Source organism: Podospora anserina, chromosome 1 (genome assembly GCF_000226545.1).
Source record: "Podospora anserina S mat+ genomic DNA chromosome 1, supercontig 2".
NCBI classification, from domain to species: Eukaryota; Fungi; Ascomycota; class Sordariomycetes; order Sordariales; family Podosporaceae; genus Podospora; species Podospora anserina.
The window spans coordinates 1,093,937-1,115,535 of NW_001914855.1; the positions used below are offsets into that span (position 1 = coordinate 1,093,937).

Genomic DNA, 21,599 nt, shown 5'->3' on the forward strand with positions numbered 1-21,599 from the left:
TGCTGCCTCCCTGGTGTCGGTGACGCCTGGTTTTCGATGGATTCCGCTGTCCGCGTTGTCCTCGATGCCATAGAACCAACGTACACCGCTCCCACGGTCGCTGGGACACGCAATCGTTCCTGTTCATCAACCCAGCCTCGCCTTCATCACTTACACCCCTCCTTATGCGACAAGCATCATTGAAGCACCGTCCTGGCCCATGACATGTAGTTGTTGAGTGATTTTGGGTCGCCCAGGCGGCCTCTCCACGACCCCCCAATTCGCGACTGGTCTACTGCTAGAGAATCTCAACTGACATCGTCGCCATGTAGCAGGCAGCTTGCGGTCTGAACTTCACAATGTCAACATCTCCAGAACGGAGCCCTGTCAACGGGCACCACTCGCCCTCGCCGGACGAGAACACTTCGTACTATGGAAACGGCCACCAAAGCGATAGCGATCTCTCCGACGTTCAGCATGCGCCAGCCGACGCTGGCTCCCCGGAGTATCACGATGCCGACGCGGACGCGGATGCCGATGACGTCGAAAACCCGGTGGAGCACCCCGAGGTGACCTTTCAAGGGCCGTCCGACTCGGAGGACAATGATGCGTCAGACGACGGAGATTTTGACGCGGCGGGCAGTCCCGCCTCTGTTCAGAGTCACGATGACCATCCCCGCCGCACCATGTCGGTGTCAGAGCGACCCGCCCCGAAGCGGAAAGCTGCCCAAGTAGTCGAGGAAGATTTCATGAGGGAGAATCCAGAGTTGTATGGGTTGAGACGTAGCGTACGGCCTTGCCAATTTCCTCAGGGTAACTTCACAGCTAACATCCCTTTTAGTCGCGTCCTACACAGCGCCGCAAGGTCGTAAGTACATGGTCGCCCTCTGGAAACCTGGTATACACCCTAACCTGATGACACAGGTCGATTCAGATGAGGAAGAAGATGCGTCCGATTCGGATGCTACACCAGCTCCGCGTAAAGGGAACAAGCGACGCCGGCTGGAACGCTCAGCTCCTGGTATGTTGAAGACCCTCGACGAAGAAGCAGTCTATATAGGGCATGTCGCTGACGATCAATCAATTAAACAGTGTCCAAACGCGGCACACCAATGCGCCAAACTTCGGTTGACGACTCGGAATCAGACACGTACGGCGGCGCGAGAGCCCGGAGCTTTCAGAAAAAGGCTCGGCGGCAACAAGAGTTGCAGCCCGCCCTCGCCTTGGCGGAGAAGCGGTGGTCGAGCCGGCGTGCTGCCCAAGTATCCGCCGGCGCCTACCAAGAAAGCGAAGCTGAAGAAGAGGACGAGTCAGAGCTCACACCAAACTACTGGGCCCAAGACGTGGAGGACAATTCACCATACATTGAAAAGATTCTCCGTCACCGTCTAAAGGAGGGATTGGAGTATTCGGAAGACACGAACCGCAACGACTTTGAGTATTTCATCAAATGGCAGAACAAGTCACATCTCCATGACACATGGGAGACCACTGCGACTGTTGCCGGATATCGTGGCTTCCGTCGTCTCGAGAACTACTACCGAAAGGTTGTCGAGTACGACATAGAGATGAGGCTTGGTGGAGACGATGTAAGCCCTGAACAACGCGAGCAGTGGCTTCTAGATCGCGAGCGTGAGGAAGAGGCTCTCGCAGATTACACAAAGGTTGAGCGCATCGTCCACGTCCGCGAAGGGGATGAGGAGACAGAATATCTTGTAAAGTGGAAAGGTCTTCAGTATGACGACTGCACCTGGGAAGTTGAATCCTTGGTGAGCGAGCAGGCTCAGGACAAGATCGACCAGTACACTGCGCGCTCTCAACGGTCTTGGCAATCGGACCGCAAAGAAACCAACCTCGAAACCCGGTCACGAATGGAGAAGCTTGAGGAGCAGCCAGATTACATCCAGGGAGGTCAGCTTCGCGAATTCCAGCTGAAGGGGCTTAACTTCCTTGCCCTGAACTGGACCCGCGGCAACAATGTCATCCTTGCCGACGAGATGGGTCTCGGCAAGACGGTCCAGACAGTGTCGTTTCTCAGCTGGCTTAGAAATGAACGCGGGCAAGAAGGGCCGTTCCTGGTTGTGGCACCCCTCAGTGTTATTCCGGCATGGTGCGATACTTTCAACCACTGGTCTCCCGATATTAACTACGTCGTCTACCTTGGCCCAGAGGCGGCGAGATCCAACATTCGGGAATATGAACTGTTTGTCGATGGCAACCCAAAGAAGCCAAAGTTCAATGTTCTGGTCACGTCTTACGACTACATCTTGGCAGATGCGGATCATTTGAAGGGCATCAAGTGGCAGGTTCTGGCTGTGGACGAGGCGCATCGCTTGAAGAATCGCGAGTCCCAATTATACGTCAAGCTGAACGGCTTTGGTATACCCAGCAAGGTCCTTATCACCGGTACGCCCATTCAGAACAACCTCGCCGAGCTTGCGGCTCTTTTGGATTTCCTGAATCCAGGCAAGGTCTTGATCGACGAGGAGTTGGAGCTTCTATCTACGGCCGACAGCAAGGAGCCGGTCGACGAGCAGCTGGACGAGGCCAAGCGGCTGAAGACACAGGCCAAGCTTCAGGACCTGCATAAATCCATCGCGCCGTTCATCTTGCGTCGTACAAAGGAGACTGTCGAGTCAGACTTGCCACCAAAAACGGAAAAGATCATTCGCGTCGAACTTTCCGATCTTCAGCTGGAGTATTACAAGAATATCTTGACGCGAAACTATGCAGCCCTCAGCGACGCTAGCAACGGTCACAAGCAATCGCTCCTGAATATCATGATGGAACTCAAGAAGGTCAGCAATCATCCATACATGTTCCAGGGTGCCGAGGAGCGTGTTCTCGCCAACGGTTCCGGCCGCCGGGAGGATGCGGTGAAGGGTTTGATCACAAGCAGTGGCAAGATGATGCTCTTGGACCAGCTTTTGGCAAAGCTCAAGAAAGATGGCCATCGCGTGCTTATCTTCAGCCAAATGGTCAAGATGCTCGACATCCTGGCAGACTATTTGCGGATTCGCGGCTACCAGTTCCAGCGTCTTGATGGCACGATCCCTGCTGGACCTCGTCGTCTGGCTATCAATCACTTCAATGCTGAAGATAGTGACGACTTCTGCTTCCTGCTGTCAACAAGAGCCGGTGGTCTCGGCATCAACCTGATGACAGCCGATACTGTGATTATCTACGATTCGGACTGGAATCCACAAGCAGATCTGCAGGCGATGGCTCGTGCCCACAGAATCGGTCAAAAGAGACCTGTCAATGTCTATCGTCTCGTTGCGAAGCAGACCATCGAAGAGGAGGTCGTGAAGCGCGCCCGAAACAAACTGTTCCTTGAGTACCTGACCATCCAGGCCGGCGTGACGGATGAGGGCAAGGCTCTTCGCGAGCAATTCAAGGAACGGGGCATGAAGATGGACGAAGCCAAGACAGCCGAGGATATATCGATGATTCTGAAGATGCGTTCACAGAACCTGTTTGAGCAGTCGGGCAACCAAGAGAAGTTGGAGCAGCTCGATATTGACGCCATCCTCGAAAACGCCGAGGTCACCAAGACAGATGTTGACGACAAGATCAATCTCAGCAGTGGTGGTATTGATTGGGACAACTGGATGCACTTCACTGATGTCAAGGTGGACGATCTGGCTCTCGACTGGGACCAAATCATTCCCGCCGACCAGCTCGCTGCCATCAAGGCAGAGGAGGACAAGAAAAAGCATGAAGAGTATCTTGCCAAAGCCATGGAAGAGTCTGCACCACGCAAGGCCGCCATCAAGGGCTCTAAGAAGAATGTTGAGAACGAACGGGCCGAACGTCTTGCCAAGAAGCGACAGCGCGAAAAGCTGGAGTTGGAAGAGTTCGAGGAACAGCGTGCGCAGGCTTCCGATCCTCGGCGCCCACTTAATGAGAAGGAAACGCGCAATCTTATCCGAGCATTCTTCCGGTATGGCGACTTTGATGACCGAGAAGACGAACTCGTTCAGGATGCCCGTCTCAGTGACCGAGACCGCGAGTTTTTGAAAGGTATCATTGACGATCTAGTGGCCGTGAGCAAGCAAGCTGTTGACCTCAACAACGAAAGGCTTCGCGGGGAAGAAGAACGAGCTGGCAAACCGCTTGCCAAGAAGGACAAGAAGGCCGTTCTGGTGGACTTTGGCGAGGTTAGGAAAGTCAACGCCGAGACGGTGGTGGAGAGACCCCCTCAGCTTAAGCTTCTGCGTCGCGTGCTTGCAGAGCACGGCGACATCCTGACCTTCCGTCTTCCTGAGGCAGCCAAGTCTGCCGCCTACAGCTGTGAATGGGGTGCGCGGGAAGATGGCATGCTTCTTGTCGGTATTGATCGATATGGGTTTGGTGCCTGGACTCAGATTCGAGATGACCCGGAGCTGAACATGCAAGACAAGTTCTTCCTCGAGGAGCATCGTGTCGACAAGAAGGAGGAGCGTCGCAAAGGGGATGAAAAGGGGATACAGTCTCCCGGTGCTGTCCACCTGGTTCGGCGGTCCGAGTATCTCCTTTCAGTGCTTCTGGCCAAGTACTCCAACGACGCCAATGCCAAGAAGGCCGTCGAGAACCACCATCGCAGTAAGAAGCTACTGATGAACGGCGGTCGCCGCGCTGATGGGGGGTCTGTCTCGGCGTCTCCTGCCCCGCAGATGTCCAAGAAGAATAGCCGTGATCGTAACTACTCCCATGCCGAACACCATCGGTCTTATAGCAACGGGAATGACCGCGGTACGCCCCGACCCGACAAGCGGAAGTATGCCGATGACTACGATGATCGCAACTCCAAACATCGTCGTGTAGAGGTTGATGCGAAGCACGACAAGAAGCCCCGGGAGAAGGAGAGGCCCAAAATGGATCCTGAGACTATGGAGAGGTACAAGCGTGACAGGCAAAAGGCAGTAGATCGGTTCTGGGAACTGGCGAACTTGAAGGACGAAGAGATCAACCACTCGGACAACCTTCAGCTGGTGTGGTCGCTTCTTCGCCCGCTCAAGAAGAACATGGAGCGTATCATGTGTTCCAAAGAGCTCTTCCCTGCCGCTAAGCAACGGGCCAAGGTTCTCGGTGCGGAGATCCGCGAGTTTGGCAACTTCCTGAAAGATTTGCGGGCCAAGAACCCAGAACTTGAGGGAGAGGGCCTCGAGACGCAGTTTTGGTAAGTCTGGTCGACTCGTTGGACCTGAATTGAATATTCTGCTAACATTTCCATCAGGGAATTCCTGTCTTCGATCTGGCCTCTTGGCGACGTGAAGGTCTCGGGCAAGAGGCTTCAAAAGATGTACGGGGACTTGGAGGAACGGGGCAGCAAGGACCGTCATGACGAGAAGCAGCCCACAGAACCAAGACGAGGCAGGCATCCGGATCTTGAGGATGGCGAGATCGCAAGCGACCGTGACGATCGCCGGGCGCGCCACCCTTACCGTGATGACCGCCGTGAAGAGCGCAGGGAGGAACGCAAGGATCGTCGAGATGACCGCCGGGACGACCGTCGCGATGACCGCCGCGATGATTATCGTCGTGATGACCGCCGGGATAGCCGCCGGGATGAGCCGGCACGCCGCAGCAACTACTATGACGACGACCGTCTCAACTTCCACAGGCATCGTCGGCCAGCGGAGAACAGTCAGGGGCAACCTGCCCGTCACTCACGGCAGCAGAACCGCAGCCCAACGACCCGTCACAGTCCCTACTAGTAGGTTTCTTGAGCGATGGTCGAAAGGCGACGTCTTTCTCTGATATTAAGAAAAAATAGGGGGGGATGGACGTTGGCAATTGTTTATTGAGCATTCAACCGGCATTTATTGCATTCGTCTGGCGTACTGGGCACCATAAGGGAGTGTGTTTTAACGCGAGGGGTTGTGTTCATCTCGTCTCTTTGCTCACACATATGCGAGAACTGATAAACGTTTTTTACATACCCGGGTATTGCATTTTTGGGGTTCAAAATAAGGAGTGTTTTTGGTGGGTGTATCGAGAGGTTTTTACCATGATTTGACGGGTCGAGGAAAAGAGAACCGAGAGAGAGAGCAGGGACAACAAGAGTGGAGGGGGATGTTTATTGATCCGGCATTAGCGATGAGTTCTCTTTGCTTTCTGGTAGTTTTTTGCTTCTATCTGTAATTTTTTTTCTCGTTGTCTTTTTGTGGGCACTTAGAGCGTGTTGTGTGTGTGTGATTTGTTTTTGTTTATCTTGTCTTGCAGGGTGAACATATGACGGGGTGAGGGAGAGAGGTAACTTGAGAGTTTCAAGGGTACCTGCCTACCTACCTACCTAGTATTCTTATTGTTGTCTCTCTGTCTATCTTGTCTACTGTCTGGGTGGTGGTGGCAGGGCTTGTATTCGCCTTGAGACTCTATAATTTTTGGGGGGAGGTCATTTATTTACTTTTTTTTTGTCATGGGAAGATGAACGAAAAGGTGGGTTGGTTGGTTGGTGTTTGGTGTGTGTGAGTGAGTGTGTGCGGTGTGGTGCAAAAGATCATGATAAGTATACAGACGTGAGATGAGATGAGAGGGAGGTATGGATGTCATTTAGAGTATAGCTGGAGATGTGAGATGAGAAGAGATAGATACAAAGTCTCGAAAAAAGAGAGAGTTATTGTTACAAATAATGAGAAGATGGTAAAACAATTAATATCTGACTATCTATCTATGCTGTGTTGGCGGCGGCTGATAATGACGCTGCCGCCGTCAACAACAAAGTCACGTGAATTATTTCGACGCTGCCGTCGTCGTCCCTCGCTTGCAACAGGATCAAGTGATGATACCACACTGACGGTTTTATTCATTATCTCCCCTTGTAATCGTAACAGTAAGTGATAAAAAACCAATAATATTTTGTTCTCCTTCCAAAAAGGTGAAAAAAGGCTGAATCTAATAAACTCCAAGTCTCCCGAGTAATGGACCCCATAAGACAAATAAAGGGCGACTGAACCACTGCTTCTTATTGTTCCTATCCCCTCAAACTCCATAAACACCAGACTTGACTTCTTCTTCCCTGTTCCGCTCCCATATATGTGATGATCTCTCTCTCCCTCTTGCGGAGAAAGGTGAATAAAAACGGTATGTACCAAGTTCGGGGGTATGTACTATATGTGTAAATGTGACGATGGAATGTAATGGACGTGTGTAATCGAAATTTTCATGTACCCTGTTTTTTGCTCCCCAACACTGATAAGAAATCCACGGAGTTTGTGTTCCATCCTCCCCTGGAAAGACGAGACCCTGCTGGCTTGACCTCCCAGTTGACAGTACGCTGCCTCAATAATACCGCCAATGCCTGATAAAAGAAAAAAGGCCACCCGGACAATTAATAAACCGACCAGCTTCCAGTTTATTTTTTCCCTCTCTCATGTCGAATGTGAAACAGAAACTCCATCTTGTGCAATGGGAATGATGCGACGCCGGGCCATGATGGGATCGGAAAACACAAAGCCAACCGGTTTGTTGCTTATAAACAAAAGAATGCCGTGAGTTGTCGAAAAAAAGCGCCAATAGAAACCAAGTGATTTGCTCAAGGGAGAAACTGAACAACAACCCCCACCACCGAGGCCAGTCAATCAATGAGATGGCCCATACTCCTCGGCTTGCTACCAGGGGAGATCGTCTTCATAGCGGAAGCGACAAACTCTTGGTTGGTAGGCGTGGTCGGTGGACTAGATGTAAGCCCAGCAGCTGGGAGTACAAGCGGTTCTGGCCGTCGAACTTGATCCTTGGGCCGTAATGATGGGAGACCGGCAGGTGAGTCGTCTGGCGGGGAGGACAAGTCGGATGAATCGGGGTCCAAAAACTGCTTCTTAGGGGTCTTTATTTCCCTGATTGGCACCGCTTTGGTAGCTTTGAACGTCTGGTTGATCCTGTTCTTGGGCTTGGGGGCTGCCTTCTTCGGTTGTCTCGGCTTTCTCTTGGGGGCGGCCTTTTGCGTCGCAGGCGCGGGCTCGGCCGCTCTAGTGGTGCTAAAGCTGAGCGTGCTCTGTTTAGGGGGTCTGCCCCTCAGCCTGGGCGCTGGAAGGAGGGCATTGCGAAGCTTGGGACTGGCAATCGGCGTCGGCATACCGCCTTGCTCGGAAAGTTTCGACTTGCGGTTGCCGGGAGTCTGTACTTCCTGCGAGGACCGCGAAGATTGAGATGGTTGCGAAGACTGCGATGACTCGAACCCATCGTCATCGTCTTCTGTCCTTTTCCGCTTGCGCTCAAGTAGGATGTCGATTCTATTGCGCTCTAGGTTGGCGGCGTAGCGCTTCTCCTTCAGCTCATCCCCAGTGACCATGTAGGATTCCCGATCTCCTATATCTTGCTGATCCCAACGTGGCAAGTTGACCAATTCCGCGACGTCGTCACACTTCGCTTTGATGACCAGATCCCAGCAATCCTTGAATTCGACGCCCTGTGGCTCCGGGTCAAGATTGATCCAGGCAGTAAGGCCGTCTCTCTTGCTCCGGGTCAGCTGGCATAGCTCCTTGACGAGTCTTCGCACGCCAGGGATTTTGAGCGTAGTCCCCACCACAACAACAGCGTCCGGAACTCTCCGTAGATCTGCCTTTGAAACCATCCCGATCGCATCCTCGTCGGGGTTGTATTCGTTGTATAGCACAATCCGTGGGCGTAACTTGCCGATGCCGTGACTTCGCTTCCCCGCAAAAGCGGTTCGTACTTCGTCCTGCTCCTTGCACTTCTCGCAGAGTGGGGGCTCCGGGCCCTGAAACAGCGACGGGTTGAAGGTCTCCAAGTGGTTGCATTTTGTGCACACCATTTTCTCCAAGCCGCCATGGAGTTGAATCGTCGTTGGCCATGGGCCTTTGCTGTTCAGGGGAACATTCGTCGCGAGCGGTGGCATCTGAGTATCTAAACTATCGATATTCTGAGTGTACAAGCGCATGAGCCGGCCCTCTGAGGCAATGGATGCCAGCATGTGGTGGAACGGCGTTGGCTTGGCTTCAGATGCCATCTGCGACAATTCGCGGACCATGTCGTGGAAGGAGGTGGTGGAGGAGTCGTGTTTGTAGACGGAGGCATCAAAAAGGTGCTTCCCAGACGCCTTGAGCTTGTGTTGGCCGCGCAGTGTCGTGAAGAGTCCTGTCGATGAACGAAAGTCGGGAACTGGGGGTCACATCTCAGTCAGCATTAAGGGGTACAGATGTTGGGTGGATGAAGGGTTAACCTACTGCCTGCAGAAACAGAGATTCCAGCGCCCGCAATCACCACAATCTTCTTCTTCTTTCTCAGGGCTGTCAACAGCCTCTGAAGATTCTCTTGGTCCTCATTGTCATAATTCTCCAGGTCGACATACTTGGTTGTGCGGGGCCGTGGGGCTGCGACGCGACGGCGCTTGGTTGGTGGGGGACCGTCTGTCCGCACCTGGATCTCTCCCGAAAGGTCTGGCATGTCGTATGACTTCCGTGGAGTTGCGCTGCCCGAGGTAGTTGCGCTAGCACTCGGTGATGGGTATCGATTGGAAACATCCATGGCGGGTGAAGGGGGCGAGGGAGACTGTGAAAGGACCGAGAGAGGTGACGATGGAGGGGACGCTGTTGAGCGTCTGGAAAACGCCATGGTGGCGGTCTAAGTTGGCGTCAGAGCGAAGAAAACCCAACAGTCTGTCAATGGTGTGGCTGGAGCAGAGTTTGTGGGTTTCGCAGGACCCTCGGGGTGAGAGGAGCAAGCCGAGCGGAGGGCGGTCGGTGTTGGCCAAGTGTTGGTTATATCATGACGAGATGCCAAAGCCCACAGTGTGTAGAAAAAGGTTTTCCCCCAGGGTTGGGCGGATAATAGCAGGTCGCGTGGACAATAGGTGAAAAGGCGCGCTCGGTGGGCCGTGGTTCACGCGTCGTTGGGTGAAATGGGACAAAATGAGGGTGGTTGAGTGCCTGAGGCTTGGAATTACCCACGGCTGGGCATTGTTCGAGGTTGACGTTCGTTCTTTGCCGGGGCGCAGAAAGCGCAGAAAGGGGAGGATGCGAGTTTGCGATTGGCGGCAGATGCAGGCCGTAACAGCCAAGCAAAAGCCCCAGAAAATACCGCTCCCCTGGCACCTACGATCCACTGTGCGTTCATCGGGGCAACGGTTAGAGGTATCCATCCACATGTATGTAGATCCAGGGATGGCTTAGATATCGGATGCCCACCTTAGGTATCTCGTATTATGGACGAGAAGAGAGAAAGGACTCTTGGAGCAGTTGTGGTTATTTAGGCCCAACCAAGGCCCTTCAACTATGGCCTTTCACCTCGACACTTTTATGGACGTGCCACGATGGCTCGGGCTATGTCTTTGGGCACTGAAGTGGCCCGTGCGAGGCTCGGGATGTTAAGAACCAAATTCCTCAGGTAAGAAGGTCACCAGCACTTTGATGCTTGGTTGGGCCAACCCATCATCTTCTGGCGATCTTGCTCTCCTTATCCATACATCCAGGGCGGGCAGGTAGTTTTCCGAGCTGTGACTACCCGAAAAGCATTTTGAGATTCAGCAATGTCAACTAGGACAAAATGTGAGGATAGCTGATCCTGACTACCCAGAAGCAAGATGACGTGCGTGTGCTGCGTGGGTACAAAGGTACGTACCTTAGCTGGGTGGGTGACCTAGCGTTGCTCGGAAACCAGGCAGCTTGGCATGCAGCACTTGCAATGGGCGGTGGGCTGGCAGCCACAACGTGTGGCTTTGTTCCCTTCAGCCTGCCAGGTGCCATTCACTTCACTCCGGGTGCGTTCTCTCAGTGGCTCTACAAGGTGTACGCAGTACATGCTGCAAGCCGCCACAGCACACTCACTCAGTAAGTATCTATGAGAAGCCATCTTCATCTTGCAGCCGCGTAGAACAAGACGATCATCAGCATCCATCATCAACTTCCATCAGTGTTCCATAAGCTCCATCATAGATACTGAAGTCCATCATCGCGCCAATACCATTTCAGTCACTGCTGCTTCACGTCATACACACCTAGCAAGTGGGACCTTCAACATAAATACAGCAGCAGCTTTTATTTCACGGTAATTCCATAGTCTGAAACACTCTCAAGCACACGTGAACCCAAAGCTCATTATCGTATCAGAACAGACTTGCCAAGGTAACCCACCAAAACGGTCGACGGCGTTGAGTTTGAAGCTTTCCCAACAAGCCGAGGGCGGCGGCCCACATCATGAGTGCCCATGACATGTCCCTCCTGGGCGGGGATTCCATGAGCATCGACTCTGGAATCCAGGTGATGCAGAGCATTCAAGGCATGGACGGTGCCATGGCTCTCGATGATGTCGACCTCTTCGGAGATCCTGTTATGGACAATGCTCTGGGTACCCTGCCCCTGACCTCTCGCCCTCCTCCAAGTAAGCAGCTTCAGCAGCGGCTGGACCAACTCCGAGCCCGTGGTTGCTGTCAGGGAATTGCTTGGGGCCGCTTGGGGAACATAGCCTGCGTCTCCAAAGATGGCATGTCGGTTGACATTCGCTACATGCGTTGCAATCCCGAGAACGGTGAATGGGATATGAATGATCCAAGCTCTTCTGCCACCATTTCACTGGTTCATGGTCCGCCCTCGTTCATCTCGCTGCCTTCTGCCGGCGCCCCCATAGTCCACGTCGCCTGGTCCCCTACCACGCATATGGCTGACTTGGCCGTCATTGATGCTCTCGGCCGCATCAGCATTCTCTTCTTCCCACTGCAGATCAACAGACCCTATCCTATGAGAAAATGGGATTCCGATCCTGTGGACGACCTCCACAGCGTCGTCGGTTGTCACTGGTTACCAATCGGTAACGCAGCAAGCCAGAGCCGAGGGGTATGCCGTTCTCTTTCAGGGCCACATTTTTGGCAGTCTTGCTTACACTCGGTAGTTTCTCACCCAATGCAGTGGTGCACACTGGGCAGGGTCTGAATACAAATACAACCACATGGCTCAGCCGGCTTTTGGGCCGTCACATCCTCACCCTGGAAGGAGCGCGCTGGTGTGTGTTACCACAAATGGTCTTCTGAGGCTGTTCTATCAAATTAGCAGCCGGCATGAGGAAACGGCTCTCGAGCTCGAGAGTGTGACAGCCGCCGATGATCTCATCACGCACGCCTCTTTCTGCTGTGATAAACGTAAGACCCCGCCAGACTCGAAATGTGTTGCAGCAGAACTAATCTTTTTGGTCAGCAAACACCCTTCTCATAGCTCTCGCTACGGCGTCGAAGCAGCTGAGGGTAGTGCGTGTTGGTGTGAACTGGGGGAATCCCCCAAGTGATAAGCAGGTGCACCCAGGCAGTATACAGTTAAGACCATCGATGAAAGAGGTACATGTAGCCACCACCAGTTGGCTACAACATGGCCCGAGCGAGTCGACTCTAGACTTTTCCATGGCACAGCTCTCTCACCTCCTAGTACTCCCGTCTTTCATGGAGACCAGTAACCCTCCAACCTTCGCCCCAGCAGTTGTTGTCACGGTGAGATCATATCTGCCAAACGAAACCTCGCCCTACGATCAGGAAACCCAGAGCATCATCGATCGCTGGGAGGTTCTGAACGATCAAGCCCAAGCACCACATCCCGCGTTTGAGCAGCTGGGTCCCCGGAACGGTGCTGGAGCTGCCCCCCCGGTAAGTTTCTATGAACTTTGATGATAGGAAAGCCGCAGCTAATGGGTAAATCAGACCATGACTAGGTTGCGGAAGCTGGAGCCAGTCACAATCCCCAAAGTGGTCATCTCGATGCAAACGACCACCATACAGCTGGGAAGAGTCGTTTGTTTCACCTTTAGCGACGGCACCGTTCAGTACCGTGACAGGTTCACCATGGCTGAACTTTACAACGAGCATAACACCGAGAACATCAACAGCCCTCACCAGGTTGGGTTCCAGTTTGACGATCCGACGCCCTGTAAGTCCTCCATACTAGTGTGTTTGCAGGTACTAGCTCCATGGTGACTAATTTTCCCACTGTTCAGGTCTTCAGGTCGCTTTCTCTCCGAGCAACTTTGCATTCGTCCAAGTGTGTGAGGATAACACATTGAAGCTGAGAAAACTCCATTATACAATGGGTGATTTAGGTTCCCTTCAAGACGGTTAGTGTGGTGATGCTTCCTTCGGCCCATGTGAGAGACCCCAAACTAAATCTGTGATCTAGTCCAAGCAAGGGCTGTTCTGGCATCTCTCACAATGCCCATCTCTTTTGCCTGGCAACAGCAAATGACCTTTGATGACATCCTGGCGGTTGTCCGTCCCTTGACCCAGCATCCGAGTAAGTTTACCCCCTGGAAGGGTTGGTCACGCCTGGATCTAACAAAAGTTCCATTTCAGAGTTCACAAATGCCTTGTTTAAGGAAATCATAACTCTGCTTCGGACTGTGGTCGACTACTCGGAAGAACAGCAGCAGCTTGTCGACACGCTCATCCGGAACAACCAGCTGCAGTCCTGTCTGAGCCTTCTGAACCACTTTGGCTTCAATGGGAACTTTGAAGCCAGGTCTTTCCACGGAAAGTTCGCCTCGGTCGCCCTCAACCTGAGAAACATCATTGTTCTCATTGTGCTTGCGAACCACAGCCCACAAAAGTCCAACGGGGTACTGAACCCGCTCGATGAATCAGAGGTGGTCGAGACCCTTGTCGGGTGCGCAGAATGGGCCGTCAGCTTGTTCTCGTGGCTCATCGACTCGCTCTTCAACCTGCTCGACGACCCCGAGTTCATGGCGCTCCTTTCCGACCAGAGACGATTCCAGGAACTGGCGAACTACCTCCACACCCGCAACGACGTCTCGGTCTATCTTCTCCTCTGCTCATCAACACGCAGCTTGCTCCAGGTTGCCTGCCGTCGGGTCGCGGGCTTGGAGGAAATCAGCAGCCGCGCGCTCACGTACTACAAGACTCACAGCGTGACTGAGACAGGGGCTGCTCTTCACCATGCCTATCAGAGGATGTACCGCACCAGCTCCAGCAGCCCGGTTAAACCCCAGGATTTTGAACGCCTCTTGAGCACCCTCGGCAGGGACATTTCCACTGCCTATCAAAGAACGCTCACGGCGATGGCCAAGTCCAAGGACCAGACCCAGCCCGGGGCCACGGAGCAGCAGCAGCAGCAGGCCCAGCAGCGGGTGGAGCTTTTTGTAAAGTCGGCGCAGAACCGGTGGGAGCTGGAGATGCTGTCGGGGGCTAACCCGCCTAATATCTTCCGCGAGGTGCTCGCTCGCCTTTTTACGAGCACGCTGACGACGTTTAAGGCATTGACGGACCCCGCGAAGCTGTATTTTGCCAATTATGACCTGCTTGAAGTCAATGATGATGCGAAGACGTTGAGGGCGAGGAAGAAGGCGGGGAAGTATGTGGATGTTTTTAAGAGGGTGGAGTTGGTTGCTGGGCAGCAGCAGCAAAACACGCAGTCTTTCCCTCCTGCTGCTGTGACGAATGGGGCTCAGGGGAAGGGTGGTGGTGGGGAGAATGTCAAGACTGAGGCTGGTGTGTGGGGTGCGGCAGGTGTGAAACTGGGGGGCACGCCTTCGTTGACGTTGGGGTTGGCAGGGGGTGGTGGTGGTGGTTCTGCCGGTGCTGGCAATGGGGCGAACGGGGGTGCTGCTGTTGCCATGACGCAGGTTCACAGCCCGAGGGATGAGGGAGCGGGAGGGGCGGGAGGTGGGCATGCTATTCGGTGGAGGCGGTGTGTGAGGTGTGCTTCGGTTATGGAGGACATTATGAACCAGCGGCCTGGGTTTACATATGTGCTGGCGCAGCAGCGGAAGTGCTGTTGTGGAGGGGCTTGGGCGCTGGTTGCGAACGGGGCTTTGGGGTAGAAGAGATGGAAGTTTATGCGCTTGGATAGATCGTTCACAAGCTCACGGTCAAATTGTCCGTTCGTTGGGGATACGAAAACTGACGTGTGGCTGCCAACCTGAGCATGACCGTTTCATTTCGTGTATACACAAGCCAGTTCTAATGAGTTGAAATCACTTCTTTTCTTTTTTCACCATAACCAACCCCTATTTTGCTTTGCCTTTTTGTCCTACGGTTCCCAAAGATACCTCTGCTCCACCACCCCCTCCTTCACCAACCCCCTCAACGCCATCCCATAATCCCCCCCATTCGGCGTCCTAAGCAGCGTATGAATATGAAACTTTGCCGGCTCCTTATTCGTCAAGAAAACCCCCGAGTGGTGATCAAACTCGACCAAAATCACGGGGCTCTGAACCCGGTAGTAAAACGCATCGTGATCCCCAAACCCGCCAATCCAACAAAAGTACGTCTCGTGAAACCACTCCTTCAGCTGCTCAAGTCTGATCTTCCTCGCAGTGGAGAGGAGGTAGAGGAGGTACTCGTCCAAGATCTCCGCAACGAGATCCTGTTGGGACTGGGTCATCTCCGAGACTAACACCCCCTCATAAGGAACAACCCTATTGTCCCGATAGGCACCGCAAAGGTGGCGTTGGTCGTCGTGGTTCCACCTCCCCTTTGGCATGGCGTCATCTTCTAAATTCTTATACACCTGCGCGAGTGTTTGTTTCTCGGCCGGTAAAGACTGCATCAGCTGCAACCCCAACTTCTCCTCCCGCTGCAGAATTTGGGTTCCTTTGTAGGGGCCCGAGTCAATCATGTTTGGCTCTGCGCCTGTGAACCACGGGCTTATCACCACTTGGTCTTTGTAGAAGAAGAGGTTGAGGCAGAGGTGGTGGCCGTAGAAGGAGTAGCCCCAGGGTGTTGTGGTGGAGGGGGAGCCGAAGAGGACAAAGTTGTAGGAGTGCTCGTTGCAGATCTTCGGGGCGGAGACGAGCTCGCCGAGGAAGTGGTTGATGCGCATGGCCGAGAGGGCTTTGTGGTAGCCCTCGGGGGAGAGGGAGGATTGGAGGACTGAGAGGACGGCATCCCGGATTAGGGGGGTGAGCTCGTCGAGGCGGATGCCTTTGTTGGAGAGGAGGAATTCGGGGTTGGACCAGGTGCGCCATTCGGGGGAGTCGATGTGGTAGAGGGTGGATTTGAGTTGGGAAGGGGACAACAGGGAGAGGAGGTTGGTGGTGGCGGTGACTATGGAGGAGATGGGGATTTCTTCTGGGGAGAGGTGGAAGAGGTTTGGTTTTACGTTTCCTGGGAAGCGGGTTAGAATGGACGGCTCTGAATGAGCGTTAAAGGGTTGTGAAACAGACCATCGCTGGTTACGCCCTTGAAAGGCTCCTGGTAGAGCTTCAGCCAGTGAAGGTAGAGGCCATGAAGCCATGGGGGGTTCCCCCCTTCAATGAATGCTTTGGCGTATTCATGGGCATCCTGCTTTTGCATCTCAGTGAAGCGGGGGATGGACAAGTCAGGGAGGTGCTTATGGTATGTCTCGATGTCTGGTTGGTATGCCATTTTGACTGTCTGGTGTAGTGCTCGCAACTAAGATTACTAGATTGTCACAATGACAACAAAGACTGAAGTGAGTGATGAGGTGAAGTGAGAATAGAATAAGAAGTTGAGGTTCTGTCACTAGGCATGTAGGTCTAGACACGGAAAGGCCCAGCCGGTGGTTGAATTGATGCCGGGTAATGAGGTAAAACTATCTCCCGGTCCCTGCAGCCACCTCGGCGTACCAGACATCGCCAATGGCGGATTGAATTAGAGAAAGACGGACGATAACCCGGATGTGTGGGGTGATCAAGATGGTGGAGTTGGCTGCCCCTCCCCCGCTTCCCCAGCTCCCCGCTCTTGACTACATGCCTCCCGGGCACATGGGAGATGGGCGATGTGTGGTGGTAGATTCATATTCTCATAAGGGAAATGCTGGTGAAAGTGCAATTCAAAGCTATTTGCCAGATGCCAAAGACAACTCAAATCCATTCCGTGAACCAAATCCCACCACATCACAGCTCCTTAAAGTTAACATGGAACAAATCCACCCCCTTCCTCTTCGCTCTCAACTCCCCAATATTCTCCTGAATAGCTACACCACACATATTAGCCACCATAGCCACCATCAACAAAGACATCATCACGACACTCACCTCCCGGCTTCCCCTTAGCCTCAACATGCGCCTCCTTACTGACCCACCCAATAACCATCCTCACACTCTTCTCCCCAGCCCCATCCCCATCAACCTTCACCTCCGCCCCATAATCCGCACCCTTATACCCCTCCAGCTTATCCCCCTCAACAGCACTGACAAACCGCGCAACCTGCTCCTCAAACCCCTCCTCCGTCTCAAAAGCAGTAAACACCTCAGTGCATGGCGCCTTCAACACAGCCGTGTCAAACTGATAAACAAATGTCTCTTGAGCCCTGACATGATCCTTGATTCTGGTGATGCACTGCTTTGCTGCAGAGGCGGATGACCATTCTGTATATGCGTTGTCAGTACCTCGTGACTTGGAAACAGAATACCGAGAAAAATGGGGGCGAACAGACCAGTTGCCAGCACCCAGGTCTTTGGATCCTCGAGCTTTTGGCCAAAGAAACCTTGCTGGAAATCAGGCTGGGACTTGACTTTGGCCACAGCATCTCCCGGAAGTTGATTGCCAGAGTCGAGAGACTCGACGTCGAGTGTTTGGAAGAGTGTGACGGTGGCGGACGATGGCATTGTTGAGATGTTTGGGCGTGGATGACTGTTGGTTTTGGGTTGATGATTCTGGTTGAATGAAACTGTAATTGGGAAAGCTGGCCAGCTGAGAAACACAATGACGTATTAACTCAACTAACCTGTCAACTTGATAACTTGCCAGACTGGACACCGTCAACAGCGGGATCCTTCACTTTCTTTAGGACCAGTCACAAATTGTCTACAGATCACGAGCAATGCACAAAGGAGCTAAAATGGGAGAAACGGCGAGTTTGTTATTGAGAGTGTTCTATAAAACCTTGAACACAAATCCACAACCCGAAACTCCCGGTTGCCGGTACGCATATGGTGTGTGAGACGGCGCGAAGTGCGAGAAGGGCACGGCTTTGCGGACAAGAACGACATGTAGCGCGTTGCCCGCTGGGAGACGCGACCAGCCCAGCCCAAGCCACCTCTTGGCCCTTGCCCTAGAGAGAGTGTGGGATAGTCGAACCAGAGCGGGAACGAACATATCCAAGTGAATCTTCCTCGGCCGAGTCCGAGATGCTGGCTCCGGAGCAAAGTAGCTTCTGCACGAGTTGTTCCCCCGCCTTGAACTTGGCCTGTGGCGGGAAAAGACACCGGCGCATTGCCCTTACCATCGCGCTTGCCTCCTTCAGAAAAGATTCCAGTCTCAAAAGGGTGCTGGAGTGAAGTAGGTGATCTTCAGTACAGACGCGACGTCAGTTATCAACCTAGTTACTCCCGAACACGCATGCCTGAGCACGCGCAGTCGTTGCAATAATATACCCTCTCGATAACCGTCCTCACAGCCAACGCATATGCTCTGTTGAAACTGCTGGCGGACTTAACATCGATTTGAATGCGTGAGATATAACCTCGATGTACCCTGTGACGCAAGGGCCCAAGGCAAGACTGCCGGCGGGATGAATACCAATCCCTACAGAGCGTGAAGAGCAATCTCTGCTGGGGCCACGCCGACGGGGCCTTTTAAAAGGTCATGCCCAGGACTTACTTCTCAACATCAGTTGAAAACAGTCGATGTCGAAAGCAGTCGAGCTGACGGAGGAACACGCAAATGGCAGTTTCAAAGTCATGCCTAGGACAACGCAAGAAGTCACCGTGTCAACGGGTCCAATATGGACACACTCTAGGGTACGCCAACACCTAGAGCGGACTGAAGCAGTTTAACTGTCATGCCCAGGACTAACTGCTAGCCTGTCGTTGGCTGAAGAAACGATGCGCCTATCGCAATCGGGGCCTTTTAGAGTCCTGCCCAAGACACGTGTGGAATCGTATTGAAGTCGAAGATGGGGCGGTGACAGGAGCCGTTTTCAGGGCTGACATGTTGCCAAGATGTTGGTGTTAACAGGGCAATATGACGGGGCCAACTCTCTGGGAAGAGCGACGACGCCTCGGCACAGAGTATGCTGATCGGCTGACATTCATGTTACTGAACTGGCGACTCGGATTGGCGGGGGCGTGTGCGCGAAAAAGCTGAAAGCGTCGAGGGTCATGTTGACCGGGCGCAGACACGCTTCAGGTGAATAGAAGGGTAGCCATGATCTAGATGGAACAATTTGTTGTTATACTCAGGCAATGAACCAATCGACAGAATGACCTACTAAGTTGACAACGAGATCATGTCAATATTCTTGATGGCCTGTAACTTCGGAATAGCATGTTGCCGAGGGGCGCAACAGCTGGTGGTGGTGATGATGGCTGTTCAAGGTGATGTGAACCGGAGAGGGAAAAGAGGAGAAGCCGGAGAAAGACAACATTGAGGCAGGATCTGCAGGTTGACGGTATTCGAGAGTCCACATCATACATCAAATCTGTCATGGATGAAGAACTCGAGTTGTTGAAAGGCCGCTCCGACAAGCTGGTGTTGAGGGGAAATCAGCCAAGGGGGAGCCATCGCCATGTGGACATTGTTATGCCAAACAAGGCTTGACAGAAGACTAGGAGGGTTGGTAGCGACTAACACATGGCTTCCGTTCGCCAAGAATATCGAAAAGATTCTTGCTGGGAGAGGAAATGCTTCACAGGACGACAGGTCTGATTCGGATGCTTTTGTGGAGAGCATGACATCGGCATGGATCACGGCACCAAGCCGCTCTCTCTTGTCAACACCTATCTTTCTAGGCCACGGGACCGACGATGCTATGGTTGATGTTCAGCTCGGACGTGAGGCCAGATATGTGCTCTCCAAAGTAGGGTTTCGGGTTGAGTGGAAGGAGTACTTGGGTGCAGAGTTGGAAGGTCACTGGATCAAGGTGCCAGAGGAGGTTGATGATATCACGGCCTTCCTGAAAAGATTTACCGGTAGTGATTAATATGTAACGGTACTTTCCATAGGAAGATGCAAGACCAGTCGCTCTTTCCAATGACAGGGAGTGGTCGGGTGTGTTGTGAGTGCCTTCCATGATTACTGCCTCGGACGGGACCAAAGATGCACCTTCCTTTTAAAAGTTTTTGCCATGCCCTACATCAGACTCATGTCAAAATTTCAAGCAACATTTTGTGCGGTGCAAACCATAGGACCACCCATCAACAATCCCAATATGGAGTGTACCAAGGACACCACCCAGGACACAGGTCCAGACCAGCTTCAACAATCCGTTGCCACCGGCTGGGCTACCTTTCTCGCTGCCCAGCATTGGTCCCGGGAAGTAGATGCCCTCAGAAGGTCCCTCAACGAGCACATCAAGCAGACAAGCACACAGCATGAGCTTTTGTCCGTTGCTGTTGTGCAGTCCAAACCAAGCTCTCCTGTTACTGAAGCCAGCCTTGAAAACCACCTCGAATCATTGCGGCAGGAAATGATGGAGAGCATGTCTCAGCTCTCGCAAAAAATTACATCTCACGAGGAGAGAACTGAACATCTCCGGTCTCTCACATCTGATGATATCAAGGACGTTCAAGAGAAGTACTTATCAGCGCTCGGCATGGTCGAATACCTGCAGGGGGAGCTACGAGACATGAGATCAGACAAGGTCAACACTGAAAACAAGCTCACGGCGCTAGAGCGAGATACTGAAAACAAACTCACGGCATTGGGACGCCAGATTGCTGCTCTACTACCGCCTCAAACACCCTTGCCCGACGAGGCCGTCAGTTTCCTCAACCAGCTCGTCTCTCGTCGTGCTGAAGTGATGAGAATCCTCAGCCTCCCCTGCCATGAAGAGTTCACACAGTTGCGGCAAACCCATGGTGAGAGAACGCCTGAACAAATCTCCATCAGACCTTGGGCTTACCTCCTATAGTCACTGGAGCCACTGCCAACCCCGAACCTACTACCATACCGACAAACCCGCCTAGGCTCGATAACACAAACACCACACCCACTTCAGCACCATCCATCACAGACATTCAAATCCACGTGCCGGACAGAGGGCAGAGGCAGAACACAGTGAGCAAACACAGTCAGCCCCGCATGGCGGTTATCACTCGAAAGCAGCCCAAACGGAAGGCCGCAGAGCCTCCCCAGACACAACCCAGTCCGAAAAGGGCCATGCCACTGGGGACATCTTCAACCAAAACCAGCCTCGTTAACCCACCAAAGACGGCCCCTGCTGATGCCCAGGACACCAAGGATCTCTACCACCGGTTCCGGAGCCGGTATGACACCAACCCGCCCCAGGATCAAGTAAGGGGCATCTGGAGATTCATCAACCAGATAAAGAATCCCGACGTCGCGAAGCATCTTCAGGAGTCTCTTGTCATCTCCCTGCCCGAGTACGTGAAGTTGGGTTCAAGAAGTCGACTGGCGACACAAGTCAACGGCGTCCAGAGAATTTTCATTACGATATCCGGGAAAGTGACCTGGAAGATGTTCTCTGAGGCGTTTGACAAGTATGCGGCTTTGCATTTGAAGGAGTGAATGTGGCTACCAGGAGATTGATGACATTGATGATGATGAGAATGGTGCGGTGGATGGAATGATACGAAGTATGAGCGAAACGAAAATTTGCTGGAAATTTGCTTCACATAAGACGATGTAGCTTGGCAGATATGGGTGAAGGATGGATGGGGGTTGTAGGTATGGGGGTTTCTGTGGTCCATGTACATTATCGACAGCTTTGCTATTTAGGCCACTTGCAGGAGCTTTTTCATCCACAATGGCTGTATCATAA

General features: G+C 53.0%; 7 protein-coding genes across 7 annotated transcripts; 4 read left to right on the top strand and 3 right to left on the bottom strand.

Moving 5' to 3' along the window:
• Positions 1 to 338: 338 nt before the first annotated feature.
• PODANS_1_12130 (uncharacterized protein) lies at positions 339 to 5,678 on the top strand (the record flags this gene model as incomplete). Its single annotated transcript, XM_001908847.1, has 5 exons — positions 339 to 767; positions 821 to 847; positions 904 to 1,000; positions 1,072 to 5,140; positions 5,198 to 5,678. 5 exons carry the CDS (start codon positions 339 to 341, stop codon positions 5,676 to 5,678), a joined length of 5,103 nt encoding a protein of 1,700 aa, XP_001908882.1.
• Positions 5,679 to 7,540: 1,862 nt separating this feature from the next.
• On the bottom strand, positions 7,541 to 9,537 carry PODANS_1_12140 (uncharacterized protein; the record flags this gene model as incomplete). The annotated part of the gene is made up of 2 exons (XM_001908848.1): positions 7,541 to 9,084; positions 9,150 to 9,537. 2 exons carry the CDS (start codon positions 9,535 to 9,537, stop codon positions 7,541 to 7,543), a joined length of 1,932 nt encoding a protein of 643 aa, XP_001908883.1.
• A 1,580-nt stretch (positions 9,538 to 11,117) lies between these two features.
• On the top strand, positions 11,118 to 14,733 carry PODANS_1_12150 (uncharacterized protein; the record flags this gene model as incomplete). The annotated part of the gene is made up of 7 exons (XM_001908849.1): positions 11,118 to 11,753; positions 11,809 to 12,055; positions 12,129 to 12,550; positions 12,605 to 12,830; positions 12,898 to 13,014; positions 13,077 to 13,190; positions 13,250 to 14,733. The coding sequence occupies 7 exons, from the start codon at positions 11,118 to 11,120 to the stop codon at positions 14,731 to 14,733; spliced, it is 3,246 nt and encodes a 1,081-aa protein (XP_001908884.1).
• Positions 14,734 to 14,942: 209 nt separating this feature from the next.
• PODANS_1_12160 (uncharacterized protein) lies at positions 14,943 to 16,279 on the bottom strand (the record flags this gene model as incomplete). The annotated part of the gene is made up of 2 exons (XM_001908850.1): positions 14,943 to 16,018; positions 16,078 to 16,279. The coding sequence occupies 2 exons, from the start codon at positions 16,277 to 16,279 to the stop codon at positions 14,943 to 14,945; spliced, it is 1,278 nt and encodes a 425-aa protein (XP_001908885.1).
• Positions 16,280 to 16,770: 491 nt separating this feature from the next.
• On the bottom strand, positions 16,771 to 17,484 carry PODANS_1_12170 (uncharacterized protein; the record flags this gene model as incomplete). Its single annotated transcript, XM_001908851.1, has 3 exons — positions 16,771 to 16,850; positions 16,912 to 17,244; positions 17,313 to 17,484. The coding sequence occupies 3 exons, from the start codon at positions 17,482 to 17,484 to the stop codon at positions 16,771 to 16,773; spliced, it is 585 nt and encodes a 194-aa protein (XP_001908886.1).
• Positions 17,485 to 19,385: 1,901 nt separating this feature from the next.
• On the top strand, positions 19,386 to 20,729 carry PODANS_1_12180 (uncharacterized protein; the record flags this gene model as incomplete). Its single annotated transcript, XM_001908852.1, has 2 exons — positions 19,386 to 19,788; positions 19,861 to 20,729. The coding sequence occupies 2 exons, from the start codon at positions 19,386 to 19,388 to the stop codon at positions 20,727 to 20,729; spliced, it is 1,272 nt and encodes a 423-aa protein (XP_001908887.1).
• Positions 20,730 to 20,899: 170 nt separating this feature from the next.
• On the top strand, positions 20,900 to 21,346 carry PODANS_1_12190 (uncharacterized protein; the record flags this gene model as incomplete). The annotated part of the gene is made up of 1 exon (XM_001908853.1): positions 20,900 to 21,346. The coding sequence occupies one exon, from the start codon at positions 20,900 to 20,902 to the stop codon at positions 21,344 to 21,346; it is 447 nt and encodes a 148-aa protein (XP_001908888.1).
• Between the last annotated feature and the right edge of the window lie 253 nt (positions 21,347 to 21,599).